At 37.5% G+C, this 17347-nt stretch overlaps 2 protein-coding genes across 5 annotated transcripts in view; one reads left to right on the top strand and one right to left on the bottom strand.

Moving 5' to 3' along the window:
* itpr1a (inositol 1,4,5-trisphosphate receptor, type 1a) overlaps positions 1-3524 on the top strand; it is a 33573-nt gene extending 30049 nt beyond the window's left edge. The window contains 6 exon segments of the mRNA XM_079460767.1: positions 46-138; positions 287-399; positions 1020-1185; positions 1422-1582; positions 2373-2534; positions 2780-3524. Of these exon segments, the coding sequence (XP_079316893.1) occupies positions 46-138; positions 287-399; positions 1020-1185; positions 1422-1582; positions 2373-2534; positions 2780-2866 (782 nt within the window). The 3' untranslated portion in view covers positions 2867-3524.
* An 87-nt stretch (positions 3525-3611) lies between these two features.
* Positions 3612-17170, bottom strand: pfkfb4b (6-phosphofructo-2-kinase/fructose-2,6-biphosphatase 4b). 4 transcript variants are annotated; one of them, XM_079460770.1, is made up of 14 exons: positions 16747-17170; positions 7592-7708; positions 7399-7495; positions 7256-7322; positions 6801-6875; positions 6627-6683; positions 6394-6515; positions 6027-6234; positions 5690-5836; positions 5499-5603; positions 5274-5403; positions 5133-5195; positions 4833-4897; positions 3612-4740 (listed from the first exon to the last, which is right to left on the bottom strand). In XM_079460770.1, exons 1-14 carry the CDS (start codon positions 16793-16795, stop codon positions 4681-4683), a joined length of 1362 nt encoding a protein of 453 aa, XP_079316896.1. In that variant the 5' UTR covers positions 16796-17170; the 3' UTR covers positions 3612-4680. The 4 variants fall into 4 exon arrangements, with proteins under 4 accessions (XP_079316896.1, XP_079316897.1, XP_079316895.1 ...); XM_079460771.1 differs by lacking the exon at positions 16747-17170 and adding an exon at positions 9123-10718; XM_079460769.1 differs by lacking the exon at positions 16747-17170 and adding an exon at positions 10040-10302.
* Between the last annotated feature and the right edge of the window lie 177 nt (positions 17171-17347).

Genomic DNA, 17347 nt, shown 5'->3' with positions numbered 1-17347 from the left:
GGTTTAAAATGTTTTGAATGTTTTCTCTTGTGTTTGTATGTGTAGTAGAAGAGGGGGTTCATCTGGCTTCCAATTTTGTGCCTGACGGGGCCTGCAGTGCAAAAAATGTATCGTGTCTGTCTGTGGATGACGAGGAAGGTACGAATAATTTATATAATTATATTATATAATTGAATTATATAATTCCTTTGTTTATATTTACATACTGTCTAACAGTAGTTGTTAGATATAATGAACTCATCAGTGGCTTAATTCAACCCTGTTAACCTTTACAATGTGTGTTTAGATGATGTAGAGCGTGCGTGTGATTCTCTATGGATGTGTATGATTACTGTGTTGAGTCATGGTCTCAGAAGTGGTGGTGGAGTTGGAGATGTTCTGCGCAAACCATCCAAAGAGGTACACACATTTTTTGTATCATTTACTAGTGGGGTTTATCACGTCAAGTTTCTTTTTACATTTACCAGTTAGACATTTAAGTATTGCAGGTGAGGGTTAAACTTGGATTATTCAGAGTACATTCCGGGGAGATGCGCTTTACTTCGACTTGAAATTGTCAAAACACCTGGGTTGTTTGTGGTGAACTTTTTCTCCCTTTGTTCTATTCGTTTTGGCATGTATGAACCCAGCAATCATTATAGGATCTGCACAAAAATAAAACGTCATTAGTTTCCAACAATTCATACATCATTTTGTTTGATAGAGTTTGCTATACAATATGAATTGTGCTGTTTCATTAGAACTCCTAAATTGCTTATAGAAACTTATTTGAAAGGAATTGTTTTGAAAGCACAGTGGAAATTATTCAAGATATCTCTCTCTCTCTCTCTCTCTCTCTATATATATATATATATATATATATATATCAACATGAAACGTGTCTGAAGTATTTAGTTTGGGGAAAAAACAATACACAATAAGCAATAAACATAATAACTTTTATTGTTTTGAGGGGGTCCTTAAGAAAAAGAGTTTGAGAAGCCCTTCTTTAAACAAAGTCCATGACTGTTTGTGTGCAGGAGCATCTGTTTGCCGCACGGGTCGTTTATGACCTGCTGTTCTTCTTCCTGGTGATCATCATCGTGTTAAATCTGATCTTTGGTGTCATCATTGACACGTTCGCTGACCTCAGAAGTGAAAAGCAGCGAAAAGAGGAAGTCCTGAAGACCACTTGCTTCATCTGCGGTGAGACGTGCGCACCATTTACATGAACGTATTTGGCAGGTGCTTTAATGATACATACAGTGCAGTTAAGTTCCTATGCTTTTGATCAATTCCCTGTGTTCTCTGGAAATAAAACCCATGATCTTATTGTTTCCATGTTCTGAGCTACAGGTGGACTACAACAATAACCTACTGTATAAGTTTAAATGCTTAGGCTTCAGAAATACACATTTTAGATCAGATTTGTGTTTCTTTAGGTCTGGAGAGAGATAAGTTTGATAACAAAACAGTGACATTTGAGGAGCACATCAAGGAAGAGCACAACCTGTGGCACTATCTGTTCTTCATCGTTCTGGTGCGGGTAAAGGACTCCACGGAATACACAGGCCCCGAGAGCTACGTGGCTCAGATGATCAAGGTGAGAAGATACATGGCGAATAAACTCTGAATTGAGTTCTTGCAGCATCTCAACTCTGCACATGTTAACGTGATATGATCTCACTATGTAAAGGTAACAAATCACTTTTGAAAGGGAGCATTTTATGCCTCGTTTCCACCGAATGGTACGGTTCAGTTCAGTACGGTACTGTATGGTATGGTAAACCCTGATCCTGTTTCCGTTTCCGCCCTTCTACAGTACCCTTACTTAATAGGAGTGGTGAATGCCGGAAAGTAGCGATCAATGTCATTCTCGCGCGAAGGAGAAAGTTGTATTTAAAATGGCGCCTTGTGTGTTTTCATTCCCTTTGTTGCATGCGCAAGTGAGGATTCTCTTGTAGTATTCATATGTTGGTCATTGACCAATCACCTGTTATAAGTTACACACCTGTGTTCTCATTGGCCATAATGCACATATTATGCAGATTAGCACGAAGGGCATGTTCGGTATGCTACTGCTAGAAAGCGTGCTGCATGCCGTAGTGATGCAAGATCAGTAAACAAACATTGATATACACGTATACTGTACCCTGAGCATTACTACTCAAATATTACATCTCTCTCATCCAATCGGCATTCTGCAGTGATTATAGCTCCACGTTGCAAACTGAACCGTACCGCTCAATGGAAACAAGGCATCATAGTCACTTTTATAGTGCATGGCTGGAATGTAACATTCTTGTTCCTTTTCAAAGCATGCTATTTTAAATATAAAGCAGTTCTTTGGTTTTTGTATTTAACCCTTGTCTTTGCACTTTCTTTCACCTTAGGAGCACAATCTGGATTGGTTTCCACGTATGAGAGCCATGTCACTGGTCAGCAGTGATGGCGAGGGTGAACAGAACGAGCTGCGCAGTCTGCAGGAGAAACTGGAGTCCACAATGAGACTGGTGTGCAATCTGACCAATCAGCTCACTGAACTGAAAGAGCAGGTGCTTATTTATTCATGTGACATTTAAAGTGACAGAACGAAACTATGACAAAACTTTCAAAGTGTACAACAACACTGATTAAACCTTGCCAAATGTTTGACCTCTGGTTTAAATAATTGCATTTTCATACATATTCTCAGTTAAAAGATAAATACATCACAAACTGGATGCTGGGAATTCAAATGGCTGTCTTTAAAGAAAGGTATTATAGGCTTTGTTTTGAAGTACCATCTCTTGTTTGCTAGATGACTGAACAGAGGAAACACAAGCAGCGGATTGGTCTGCTGGGAAACCCCGCCCACCTCAACATCAATCCACAGCAGCCAGCATGAGAGGCGGCCTCTAAGGACAGACTGACATAAGTTAGCATCAAGCTTGTGTGTGCACATTTACAATGCAAGCTCATACCAACGCTGCTGTATAAACGGTGTGCTAAGCATGAAATGTATTGCACAGCATTTGAAGGTTGACTCCCCTGAAAAGTGTAAACACCAGAGCAAATGTTCTGATTTGGCAACGTTGGCTCAAGTTTGAGGTATGACTGTCTTGACGCATAACCAGTGCCACACGGGGGAGTGTTCTGTTTGGTAACGCTAACGGCACTGAATGACACACTACCTTCAATTTGGCATCAGTGTGCACTTAAGTCACTTAAAGACATTTGAGCCTTATTGCTGGCTTGGGTGCTATACTATCCTTTTATTTCATGGCACTGACATTACACTTTACATAAACATTGCACTGTGTTAAGAGTATTATAGGATCCTTTCACATCATCATACTATCAAAGGTTTGTCAGAAATGTCCTTTCAGTTTTCCTTTCACCTTTTTAATAACTAATAATGGACTGTTTGAGTTTTAATATCATGTGTGAAATTTCAATCTTTTTGCGAGTATATTTATTTTTACTTCCTGATGTGACTTATTTTAAGAGATTTTATTACCAGGATTGGCATCCTTGCAAAAGAAGAATTAAACCTACATATTTATAATTTTGTTTAAATTCATATACAAACAGCATGGTGGTGTGACCATGCTCTCCACAATCTCCCATAATGTATAAAATACACCAAGATTACATTTAGAATACGGTTTATTGATGGTTCTTTTAACATTGTGAGTCTAACTGAGAGCTGAGCTTCAAACATAAGCATAGTACTACTATTCACAGGGAAGACCTACAGAAATGAGTCACAGAGCTTCTCACACTCTGTTTTCAAAGTGCTGTTCAAATCATAATTCCAAAAAAGTCCCATTACTTAACAGTAACAAAAATAGAGATGAAAAAATTCACTCTTAGTTTAGTATACAATATTTGAAAAAGTAAACATGCAAAAATAAGTAAGTAAATTTAAACAAATACATTTCAAAAATACGATTTAGGTTAAAGCTTAAGAATGATTAGTGTGCAAATAAGGCCTGCTATTTTAACAAGACTTAAACAGTTGTAAACATTGTATTTAGCTTTTGCAGACAACGAACTAGATGCTAAACATTTATTTAATATTTGCATCAATCAGTATTGTCATTTCCTTTTATAAAGTACCTGTCTGATTTGGGATTACACCCAACAAATGATTAGCAATGAAATGGTTTTTCCATTAAGTCACATGCTTTTCATTGATTGCAATATCTAGGTGGGCTCAAAATACAGTACACTGATGATTCTACTGTTATTTTTCAAAACCAGCTACATGTATTTCAACTGGTTACATTTAGTGTTGAATGACAGCCAAACTGTGTGAACGAGATGTAACATCTTGCCAATGTTTAAAACACTGACCAATGGGCGGAAGGCTACAATTATTCAACAGAAAAAAGTAATTTTCAGCACAAAAATGAAAGAAAACAAAAAGATAACTATTCAGAAAGTTGTATCTCTTAAAGATCTGCTTTTTGCAAACCTCAATGGCAAACACAAACCTACTCACACCCCAAAATGAGGGTTAGTATACAATAATAACTGGATTCCAGTTACCTATCTGACAATAGAGAGAGAGGGAACATTCAAAATCTCATCTTCATAACTGAAAACGTATATTCTGCCCAATGTTCCTGAACACACAGAAACTGATGAGAGGAGTGACAGAAAGGATGGAACACACTGTTGGCGGTGTTGCTGAAGTACAGGATGTGATGTCATAGATCAGTAGTGAGCAGGCACAGTGAAAAGGGCTTCTTTTGCCAAACGGGAGATGTCCACATTCTATAAAGAGTCAAGGATGGCATTTATGCTGATACCAAAAAGAAAAGTTTTACTATATAAAATAACTGCTTTTGTATTGATTGTTTGGGTACCTCAGGTTTGTCCCTGTGAGTGTTTACTGCCTCCACGTTAAGACTGATTGACTCCACTTTACACCCTAAAACAAGAGAGAAGAGCGTTTTGATACACTGTTAAACTGAGAAAACCTATTCTGTTTGTTTTTTTATGTTTTGTTAGGAGATAAGCCAAGTAGCTTTTACACTAAATTACTTTTGTTTCATTCTGCCACAAGCTTATCTTAAAGGAAAATTGTAATCAATAATGAAAATGACCTATAGCTCGCAGATACTCATTTTATATGGTAAAGGAGAAAAAAGGAATAGTGTTCTCACCATAGGCCACAGGGGTAAGCTTCAGGACTGTGTGTAGGGGACATTTCAGGTAAGGCAGCTCCTCTGAAATATAATAAATGGTCTTGGGTCCAAAAATATACATCATTATTTAATTGATTAAATAATCTCTATTTTACACACCTGCGCTCTTGTCCAGGAAGTATGCAAGCAGACAGCGCATAACAGCCTGGTGACAAATAACCAAAACGTTCTCCTGTCGCTCCAGCTCCATAATGACAGGCTCCAATCTCTGGACCAGATCCTCATAAGACTACAAAGAAAGAGATTATTACATTTTCTGTTGATGTAATAAGATGTGGCTATGTTCCGGCCCATGATGCATACCGCATGAGCATTTCAACACACCTCTCCCTTAGGGTAACGATAGCGATATTTATCCTGGTCCCTCAATGCAAACTCCAGAGGAAAATGTTCTTGGATCTCTTCATACATCATCTCTTCACACACCCCCTGCACACACAAGACTGAGAGTGTCACACATTTGCCACGTTATACAAACCCATGAAAGTACACAAAGTACATCAGCACATACTTACAGCATCAATCTCATTAAGTGCTTTCCATTGTTCATAGGGGACACCCAATGCCTCCGCGGTTTGAATGGTTCTTTTCATCTGACTGGTCCAAACTTTGAGATCCTTTATATTCTGATCCTGAATAAACTTGCCCAGACACTCAGAATACTGCGAGAGAGGGAAGGAGAGGAAAGTGTTTGTACGTACCCGTGACCAACCATAAAGAAATTATTTGGGAAAAAGGCTGTGAAAATAATTGGCTTTCGACAATGCCTGCAATCAAACCACCTTGAAGCACATCTGGTGATTGACAAACCACAGCGCTTGCAAATAACTAATTTGCACACACAACACAGACCTCTTTTCCACGAAGCGACAGGCCCGAGTCTCCTCCGATGCGACCATTGACGTTCAGATCACTCTCTCCGTGGCGAGTGAGGTAGATGGAGCGTGGTGTGATGTGAATGTTCATCAGATAATAAACGATTCGGCTCTGAATGTGGTCAAGCACACGGTTCACCAAATATCGCTGGCCCACCTCCATTATCTTAATATACGACAATTCTCTAGAAGACAGAATAAACAATGTTAAAGAACCCAGACACAAAATGAAGAAATAACACATTTAAATATTTACTTTGGGAAAAAACGTGTTCCCAGAGGCTTTTGCATTTAGATTAAAATATTTAAAATACTGCGGGGTCAAGTGGAAATGGATTTCTGACCTGTCTAAGATTTCATCCAGCGGCTGGTAACTGTTCTCATAGCATTTGATCCTCTTCATAAAGTCTTGGATGGCTTCTTCAGTGTTACAGTCAATGTAATCTGGACTACCCAACTTCACCTGCTGTTCTCCGACATACAGAAAAAGAGAAATGAAAAAACCTATCAAAATCTTGAGGTCACCTTGCGTTTACACACACAGTCTGATAAAAGCAACCTAATTCTAGTTGCTTACCACAATGTTTTCAGCAATAATTGTGGGATCTTCACACACAGACTCCACAAAAAACACCTAAGACACGGTGATAAACCATCATAAAGTGAGACTCATCATCATGGTCAAACACATATTTTTTTATTGCCATAATACCTCCTTATAAAGGCCACATGACTGCAGTATGTGTGTTACCTTATAGCCATTTTGTTCGCCAAATCTCATGATTGTGTTCCTCCTTTCTCTGGTTGTGTTTGTGGCATCAAACACCTGACAAATCAACACAATCATTATAAACACCGTTCAAAACTAATGCTATAGTGTTTCTCTAGCTTAACTGGTACAGTACGAACAAACTAGTAATGCCAAAATCATAGGAATGACTATCAGGAAGAAAATAGACGAATATAATGTGTATTTTTAATGCACACTTTGCGGAAGATTGCGGATTTGTTTCTTTTATTCAAAGAAACAAACAAAGGCTAAAGCATATAGCATATATGCAATCATAACATACATTCTGTTTTCTATATTTGTCATAATAACATTTCTTCACCTCTCTTACTACTACAAATGCATGCTGCTTTGCAACAATGCAAAAATGAAATAACTCCAAAAACATAATACAAACTTTGCAAAACTACACTTACAGCAACCTGGCCTCCTTCAACACTGAGGTACTGCCTGACGTCATTGAGGGCTGCTAAAGCACACTGCCTAAAATACAAAAACACACCATTAGAAAACAGCACCAAAAAGCGTTTACAAACACGATGTTCAAACAGAAACTGACTTTCTTATCTTCAGCCCCTCCTCATTATCTGGCCGAAAGAACTCAAAGTTCTTATAGATTTTTATACATTCCCTCCGATACTGTCCCACGTTGAATTCTGTAAAAATATATACATTTTTAGTTGCTCACATTGATTTATGTGATATAAGTGTTTAAGTACATGTGTATGTATGTGCATGCATTATTACGACACCTTTTGTTAGAACACCAATCCAGTTGAGGTAGCGTGTGAGTTTTTTAGAGATGTACGTTTTTCCTCTGGCTGGCAAGCCCACAGTCACAATGAGGGTGGGACAGTTGGTCATGCACACTGCGAAGTGACAAACAGAAAAAGAATGAGAAAGAGAAAGTTGCAACAAAACGTGCCGTTCTGTGTTCACATCATGAAATGTAAAAAGAGAGCAGCACAGTAAATGCTGGAACACCTGACAGAGCTAGCAATTGAGATGCATCGATGATGGCTCAGCTACGAATATTTAAGGGCAATTTTGATTAAATTTATTTAACCCTTAGAATACTGGCTATAGGATGAAAAAGGCTGATATTAGAAACTGAAGGCCTTGAATTGTATAAGGTCTATTGTATAATCTAAAACAGATGAATCAAATAATGAAATGCTTGTCAAAAGTTTTAAACATGTGTCATTCAGTTATGTCAGACATCGGTCGAATAAAAAGTGGTAAATCATGTGAATGATCACACGATACTCACGTGAACCATGCACAGTTATGAGTATTCTCTGAACAACAAAATGTCTGTGCTCTGGGACAAATGCTGATTTCGGCCAATAGTTGTTAGTTAAAATCGGTATCAGTACATCCCTAATTTAGACGATTGTTTGTAATGGTATTAGTTTAAAGTGGTATTGGTTTGCTGCCTCTGAGGGAATATTAATTTGGTGACGATTTGAATGTGGAAATGGGTTAACCCATAAATGCAAACACGTCCCTTTTTTCGGTCCAAACCAATTGCTTTACACTATCAAACAAAAATGTTGACACTGCAATTTGTTTATGGTGAAGAGTCATATGATCCAAGTTCTTAAACTGTAGATTTACATTCACAAGATCCGTTTTTATTTTTGTGCTCAATGCCTGCTAATTCCTAATGAAGAACCCACAGATATTTGGACAACGGATGATCAAATATCCGGCGCAGTCGGTTCTCATCTGACTAGTCAAGTTGTGTCCTGCTGACACCGTTCAGCACCGGTTTCTCCTTCACATAGTACAGTACGTTCAGCCTGGTTCATGCAGTTCTTATAAAATCTGGAAGATTAAATCAGGGGAAATGCATTAAAAAAGAAGATTAAAAATACGTTTAGGAATGCTCTTTGTACACTTGCTATAAAGTTTCTCTTGCAGGTTTTGCAATTTTGGATCAACAGGGACATCAACTGTTGTACAGTTACTTTTTGCTTACTTAACGCAACACCCTAATGAATTTCTAAGGCTAACCCTGAACTCAAACTAGAGCACTATCATAATAACCAGCTACGCTCTTCACCTTTAAAGAGAAAACGCAACCATAACCCATGAATAGGATATATACAGTATAAGTATATAGCATGAAGAGTTTGGTTGCAAAAAATAGATTTTTACTATGTTATCGTGTTTTTTTCATGTTTAAATTGTGTTAGAATTAAACCACTGCAGTTTATTGATATCAATAGGAATGAATGCACAATTAAAACATGATTTTAGCCTTTTTTTAAACGGAGTTACCTCATATTGGAACCAAACTCTTCATATATAGTATAAGTCAGGACAAGAACTTGTACGTAGTCCAGTGTGCGTCGTGATCTTTATTATCCATGGGGCTGATGTGATGTCCAGAAACAGATCTGCTGATGTTCACTCGCAACACGCATGGGCCACGAATGTTGATCCAGCACGGACCAATCCGAAAATCCCTGGACTTTAGGGGCCAACCAATAGAATGACAGCGATGCAACACAACGCATGCATCACTGCTGTACCGGGGTTGGAAACATGCTGAGAACTGTGCTCGTAGCTCGCATTACAAGACAGTATGCTGATTTCAGCACGACCCTGTAAACATGCAGCTAGAGAGACGGTTCGGGGGTTGACGTTGATACTGTGACCCACACTCAATGTTTGACCTCGCCGGTGTTACCTTATGTCTGCCTCAACCTCATAAACACAGATAGAATGACAGTCTTCCTGGATACTACATATCTGACAAACGAGCTTCAGTGCAGTTTGTCGCGCTGTGTCTAACGTTAACCGGTGTGTTTGAGCGGGTTTTTGAGGCATCGGTCGAAGACATCGACTACTGCCTTACGCCGCGAACGGAATTCATTGCAAAACATCTAACGTCAACCCATGTTCCTGTTCGAAGCCAAGTCTTGAAAATACAATTAGATCAAACAAACTCAATGAGAATCAACTGATAAGCTACAACGACAGCACAGATTGCCCACACACCACGATGTATCACGCTTCCGCACTCGCATACGACTGACTGAACGTATTTTCCAATCATCATGTAACAGTCACCTCGTAATTACGCGTCAAACAAATGAATACAAATAAGGCATAGAAAAGAACGCTTAAAGCAAACCAAAGTCAAATATATAAACACGGAATATGACCTTTGCTAAATAACGCCAAAAAAGCACCTCTCTTTTGAGATGTATGTTTTTCCGGTAGCCCGTTCTTGTATGGCATCCATATTTTACGCAGCGGGTTTTGTGTGAGCTCTCGTGGAATCGCCATTATAACATCTTCTGTAGAACTCATCCTGGCTGTGTTATCATGACCAGATTCTTGGGAGATGAACGTCTGCGACCACAAAGCTCAGTGAACTGTGGCTCTGGGCTGTATGTCATATCGCCTGAGCAATATGAAAGACCGACTGTACCGAGTTACCACGAAACATCGCGCACAAAAAACAAATACCCCTCCCTTCCAAACAAATTGACACTGCGTTAAAGTTAGTTTTACGCAATAATCGACAAGGTCTATGACTAAAGCTTTACCAATCTGTGTTTTTTATTTTCATATGTATTTAGTAGCCTACTATTCAAAATCTCCCGAGTTTAAAAATACGTTCGAAAGAGGCCACAAGTTTTAAAATGTCTTTGTTTTTTTCTGTTAATGGATAAACAACATGCCTGCTATCCATATACAACAGAATTCTACGTTAAAGGTGTTATCTCATCGCTAAAGCCTAATAATCCACCGTCGTTTGAAATCTACCGTAAATCTACTGAACGATGTGCCTAAATTCGAAAAAAGAAGTAAATAGGTGTATACGAAGAAAACCGAGTTTGAGGAAAACAGAGTCCGCTGTTGTTCACATGCAGCGCACATGGGTCGCGAATGTTGATGTATCTTTGTCCAATCAAAGCCCTCGACAGTTAGGGGCAACCAATAGAATGCGAGATTCACTGAAGACGGGGGCGTGTGCTGCGAAGGACACATGCATGTAAGTATCTTGGGGGCTTCGAACGTTCTGTTCTTTTGCGTCAAACCTGTAAATATCATAAATAACTTTACCCTACAATAACACGCGCAACGTGTACACGTTCAGGTTTACCAACAGGTGCAGGATGGCAAGGTTACAACAAAGAATCAAAGAAAGAAAGAAAGACTAACTGTCATGTGGTCTTCAAAAATGGTAAAATGGAAAGATTCCATAATGGTAATACAACATATAGAGCGAGTTATATTTGATATAAACGATGCTTTTTCGTAGACGGCGCGTACAGACATATTACTTTTATAATAATATATAATAGGCAATAGTAAAACATTGTGTTAAACATTATCATCTAATATGCAGTACTGTATATAGCACACACTAAAACCCAATAAAGGCTTATACTGAACAACTCATTCTTCATTCTCACAATGTTCTATATTTTAGAATAATAGTTAAGTTGTCAAACATGGCACACATTGAATTAATTCTACACTGTCGTCACTGACAACACATATCCCTTATTAATGAATTTCCTTTGCATTTATTTTGGCAGTTATTCCTTTACTCTTTGGATTTTGTTACACTTAAAACACGTTATTTTAGATAAGAAACTTCGCGTATATCTAATCTTAATGCTTCGAGGACGGGATGATCTGCTAAGAAGAGATAACCTTAGCAAAACAGTAGGAAAATAGTGCCATCTTGTGGCTTAATGATGTTTAATTTCTGACTATTAGCCATTTTAAAAGACATAAACAATCACCAATCAGTATTTAACACTACAGGAGAGTGCAAAATGTTATAAAAAGGCACTAAAAGCAGCAAAGGCTGAGCATCTTCGTAACCTCATAGAAACCAACAAAAACAATCCAAGGTTTCTATTTAGCACAGTTGCTAAATTAACAAATAAACAGACACCACCTGACCTGGCTATTCCGCCGCACCTCGGTAGCAATGAATTCATGACATTTTTTACAGAGAAAATCGAAAACATTCGTGACAAAATTGTAAAAACTCAACCTCCAAATCTGTCCTATGAATTAGCACCAACCATCGCTCCAAAACAAAGGCTCCAGTGTTTTTCACCTATAAAACAGGAAGATTTAATTCAACTTCTAAACCTACAACTTGCTTACTAGACCCCATACCAACTAAATTATTAAAAGAGTTACTACCTGTTGCAATTGAGCCCATTTACAACATTATCAACTCGTCAATTAATCTAGGCCATGTCCCAGGACCCTTTAAAATGGCCGTCATTAAGCCTCTAATCAAGAAACCAAACTCAGATCCAAATGAACTAGGAAACTATAGACCGATTTCAAATCTCCCCTACCTGTCTAAAATACTAGAAAAAGTTGTGTGCACTCAGTTGTGCTCTTTCTTACAAAATAACGACATGCACGAAAAATTTCAGTCAGGCTTTAGATCGCATCATAGCACTGAAACTGCGCTCGTTAAAATTACAAACGACCTGCTTATAGCATCAGATAAAGGTCACATCTCACTCCTGGTCCTGCTTGACCTTAGTGCTGCGTTCGATACCGTAGACCATAACATACTTCTAGATCGCTTACACAATTTTACCGGTATTGAGGGACAGGCACTACAATGGTTTAGATCTTACTTGTCAGACAGACATCAATTTGTCCATTTAAATGGGGAATCATCCAATCTAACGCAAGTAAATTATGGATTACCTCAGGGATCGGTTCTGGGACCCGTGCTGTTCTCCATATACATGCTTCCCCTCGGAAACATTATTAAAAAACATGGAATTAGCTTCCATTGCTATGCAGATGATACTCAGCTATATATCTCATCAAGACGAGATGATTCCTCCCAGCTATCCAAATTGGCAGAGTGCATTGAAGATATACAACATTGGATGACCTGTAATTTCCTTCTTTTAAATTCTAATAAAACAGAAATATTACTTATCGGACCAAAGACACGCAAACCAAATATTTCTGATTATAAACTGCAAGTTGAAGGATGTACTGTTACTCTAACAAATACAGTAAAAGATCTAGGCGTTATATTAGACAGCAATCTGTCATTTCGAAATCACATCTCAAATGTCACAAAAACATCCTTTTTCCACCTAAGAAATGTTGCCAAGTTACGAAATATTCTGTGTGTTGCTGACGCGGAGAAGCTTATTCATGCATTTGTGACCTCAAGACTTGACTACTGTAATACACTACTGAGTTGTCCTGCATCATCAATAAACAAACTACAGTTAGTTCAGAACGCAGCTGCCAGAGTTCTAACCAGGTCCAGAAAATACCATCACATAACCCCAATGTTATCAAGCCTTCACTGGCTACCCATTAATTATCGTATTGATTTTAAAGTTCTTTTAATCACTTATAAAGCCTTAAAGGGTTTAGCCCTTACATACCTAACAGAGCTTTTATCACATTTCAACCCATCACGCTCTCTAAGATCTCAAAACGCAGGACTTTTGATAATACCTAGAATAACTAAATCCACCAAAGGGGGTCGAGCTTTCTCATACGTAGCACCTAAACTCTGGAATAACCTTCACGACACTATTAGAAGATCAGACACACTCGCCCAATTTAAATCTAGATTAAAGACGCATCTTTTCAGCCAAGCATTCACTTCATGCCAAATATGCTAAATAAACCACCAGGAGATGCTGACATTAGATATTATTTACTAGAATAATTTGGATTTATTATATAAAACACCATGTAGTGTGTTTTACCCTTTCTTGGTTTTTTCGTTTTTCCCCTGTAAAGCTGCTTTGGAACCATGCAAATTGTGAAAAGCGCTATATAAATAAAATTGAATTGAATTGAAAAGGAACGTTAGAAAAAAATACAACCATCACAAACACTTTAAGGTTCACTTTGTATATCTAAAATAAGAAGTGCTTCTGAACCAGTATTTTTTTCATCTTGCAAAATGGTCTTTAAGCATTCTGTATATTCATGTTCCTTAAAAGACTACAATAATTCTGTACATTTAAAATTGAAGAGTTCATATGCAATGAGAGAGGGGGTGGACAATGTTAGTCCAGTCAGCAGTTCAGGAGGACTAATCTTCTTAGCCTGGTAAAACAACATGCTGCTCAGCTCCACCTGAGAACATGGGTGTTATTATCCTTGAGTATTTCTTAGAATTACACTGTAAAGTTTAAACACGCTCCACTGCATGCCTGCGCATACAAGACGGACAAAGAGTATGAAAGAAAGAATGAGTCATAACCAGACACCCAACTGGCACACTCTCTGGTAAAAACAAACACACAAAACTAGATTTTCAGCCAAAAGTAATCTCCTTTGGAATACTAAAGTCTCAGTTTATCCAGGAAACAGTTTCTTAATAACTATGCTTGTGTTCTTTCTCTCTCATTTTTAAGTTGCAAAATAAGATAATTTGATTACAAATTATATTTTACGTTCATATAGTATAGCCAAAGAAGTATTTTTCGCATTGGGGTCGTGATAAGGTCTTGGTTAATTTAGCAATAATGATAATCTGGCTTTATCTGTACATTATCCCTTATCTGTGTGTTTACAAAACTATTATATTATACAATGTTTATATCTATCCAAAGTGCATTCTGTCAATAGTGTCAAGTGTGTTCCATATAAATTATCTCTTAATTTTAATCAAATTGTTTGCAATATTATGAATTCTTTATTTCTATATACTGCATAAACTTTTAGGAAAACATATAGCAGCTGAAAAAATAAAGAGACCATTCCAAATGTTCATTTATTCAGCATTTCTTGACGTATTGTGGCCATTCCAAACCTCAGGAGTGATATTAAGTCATCCAACAGCAATGTGAAAGAAATAACAGCATAACAGGACACATGAACAGTGTGATTAAAAATCGAGGTTGTCACATAAAAATAATTTCACTTTTCCTATAAATACATTTATAAATATCAGCTTTCCTGTGGCTCAGTGGTTAGAGCATGGTGCTAGCAACGCCAAGGCCATTGATCAATCCCATGGGATTGCACATACTCAGCAATGCAATGTATGTTGCTTTGGATAAAAGAGCTGCCAAATGTGAATGTAAATTTTACGGTTGTATTGCTTCAAAGTGAATATGAATTGTTTTCTTTGCAGTATAACAGTATTCTTTTATTTTGACCTGCAAATAAATGCAAATAGAAATAATCTTTTTATTTGAAATGTGGATGAAATATTGTAAGTAGTTCACAGAATGAATTGATAATTTTACCTAAACACATATAAATACAAAATTTAAAGATGTTTAAATGGTCTCTAAATTTGTTCCTGTCTCGGTTCAGTCTTTATTTTTAGTTCAGAGTAAAACAATGTCAACATATCTTGGAAATAAATTAATGTTAATAAACATCATGAGGGCTGTCATTTGAAAATTCTTAAATTGTGTTTTAGTCCCTACGGTTTGACTATTGTATTTTGTTTTAAAAAATTTAAGCTTGTGTCAATTACAACAATTACTGTCGGTTTAAATTGTTTTCACTAAATCTTTTTTGTGTGTTGCATGTATTTTATCTTGGAACATTTGGTCTGGTCTATAAAAATTGTTTACGACAGTGATCTTTATAAATGGTCTAATTTAACATCACATTGCAATAACTGATTTAAATTCATTTAAACTATACTAAAACGAGTATTTCAAACTGTACAGGTGTTCTATTCATTTAATCTTATTCATGTACTCTTCTTCTTTTCAGCCAAAAACAAATAACTCTGTGTCATCAGAGGTTATCAAACACATGACACCATTTGACTGTATGTGTAAGTTGAGGCTACTTTAACAATCCAGTAGTGGTTATATATAATATATAAAAACAAAAGACACGGCACAATAACATGCACCCTTTTGTATAGAAATCCTTATTTAAAGGCAGACACAAAACAGAGCATGACAGAGCTGGATCTGGTTCCTTAAATATGATTGGAGGAATGGATCTGAACTTTCACACAGATATCCAGGGAAGGGAGGCAGAAATCGAGAGATGGAGAGTGTGCCGCACATGCGCAAGAAATAAACAGTATAAGGCGGAGGAAGATGTGAAGAAACAGGAAGAACAGCTCACTATGTGAATAAACAAAAACAGTATAGAAAAAACACAAAGAAATGAAGAAGATATCAAATTAGACTAATGCAGTAGTGAATTGTCAGAAAGACCTATGTAAGAGCAGAAAAATAGACAAAGAGATAAAGACTGAATAATAGGTCAAGAGAACCAGCCAGAGGAAGCAACATGTATTAGCCCTTGTGCAAAAGACAGACATTTTTGCCATGGTGTGTTATCATAGTAAACCCCCACAACGATGTTCATTACTGACACTACCTATCAGATATTCTCTAAAACATATTTCCTTCTCTTTCCCTGCATACAAAACACAATCTTTTTAGAGGGAGTGTTATATTATACACTATGTGTAAATGTGCATGATATAAGTAACATCTTTCTTATGTGTTTTTTGTCACTGATGGTGCAGAGTAACAGACCAAACTAAGGCATAACATGCAGACCACCATAAGACACCACATGTTCACCAGATATACTGTATCTATTCATTTCTATTTTATTCTATTAATAAAAAATATGTACAGTAAGTGATAATAGCCTAGATACAGTAGATAGTGTTACAGCCCTGGATCTAGACAGACAGACAGACAGATTGAAGTTCACTAGTCTAAATATGGTAAGACCATCTGGCACGGTGAAACCCACCACTTGTCCATGTAACAGTTTCATTTTCATGCAAAAAATGCATTTTGTGTTCATAATATGCAAGCATGGCTTTTATCTCACACATTTATTGCGTACACGTACACCGCTCCAACAGTTAATATAATCGTGATAAGAAAGACAACAGACCTAACAGAAAGAACCCAACAGGTTCAAAGCTTACCTGTCCCGTTGTGTTTTTGTCCGTCTCGAGAGCGGCTAGAATTCCTCATAGCCCGCGTTATAATAACGGGCAGGTCGTGGTTGACGTGCTCAGGCAGAAGAGTGTGTAGCCTACTTTCCCTAGTGAAGTCGCTACCACATTGTTTAGAAGCGTACGGCGCTTATATACTGTATACAGGATTTCAGTAGGCTACGCTTTTAAATTACAGGCGCGCGTCTGTAAACAGGGAGTCATCGACTTCAGAGAAAGATTGAGGGCAGAGTACCGCCTATGATGATTCAAATTTCCTTATGTAATGCCCGATGTGTTGTTTCTCAAGGGTAGATACCTTAAAATAACTTGTGGATATGGAAAGATTGTAATGACTGTTGTCTCCGTTTATCAGACCGACGCGCACAAAGACAGTTTGTCTTATCAAACTCTCGGTATAAACGCACATAATGTACAGTAGCTACTACATTCATTGGCAGCCACGCACAAATTGATAATTCTAGAAAAGCAATTCATTGATATATCTAAAGTCATCTGTGATTCATGTCGCGTACTGTTTGCATGCAAAATGTGATTACAGTGATTCATGTGATCATTATTGGGTGTAGAA

The sequence above is a fragment of the Barbatula barbatula genome (assembly GCF_947034865.1).
Source record: "Barbatula barbatula genome assembly, chromosome: 7".
NCBI classification, from domain to species: domain Eukaryota; kingdom Metazoa; phylum Chordata; class Actinopteri; order Cypriniformes; family Nemacheilidae; genus Barbatula; species Barbatula barbatula.
Note: the sequence above shows the minus strand (reverse complement) of the source record. Positions and strands in the feature narration are given on the sequence as shown.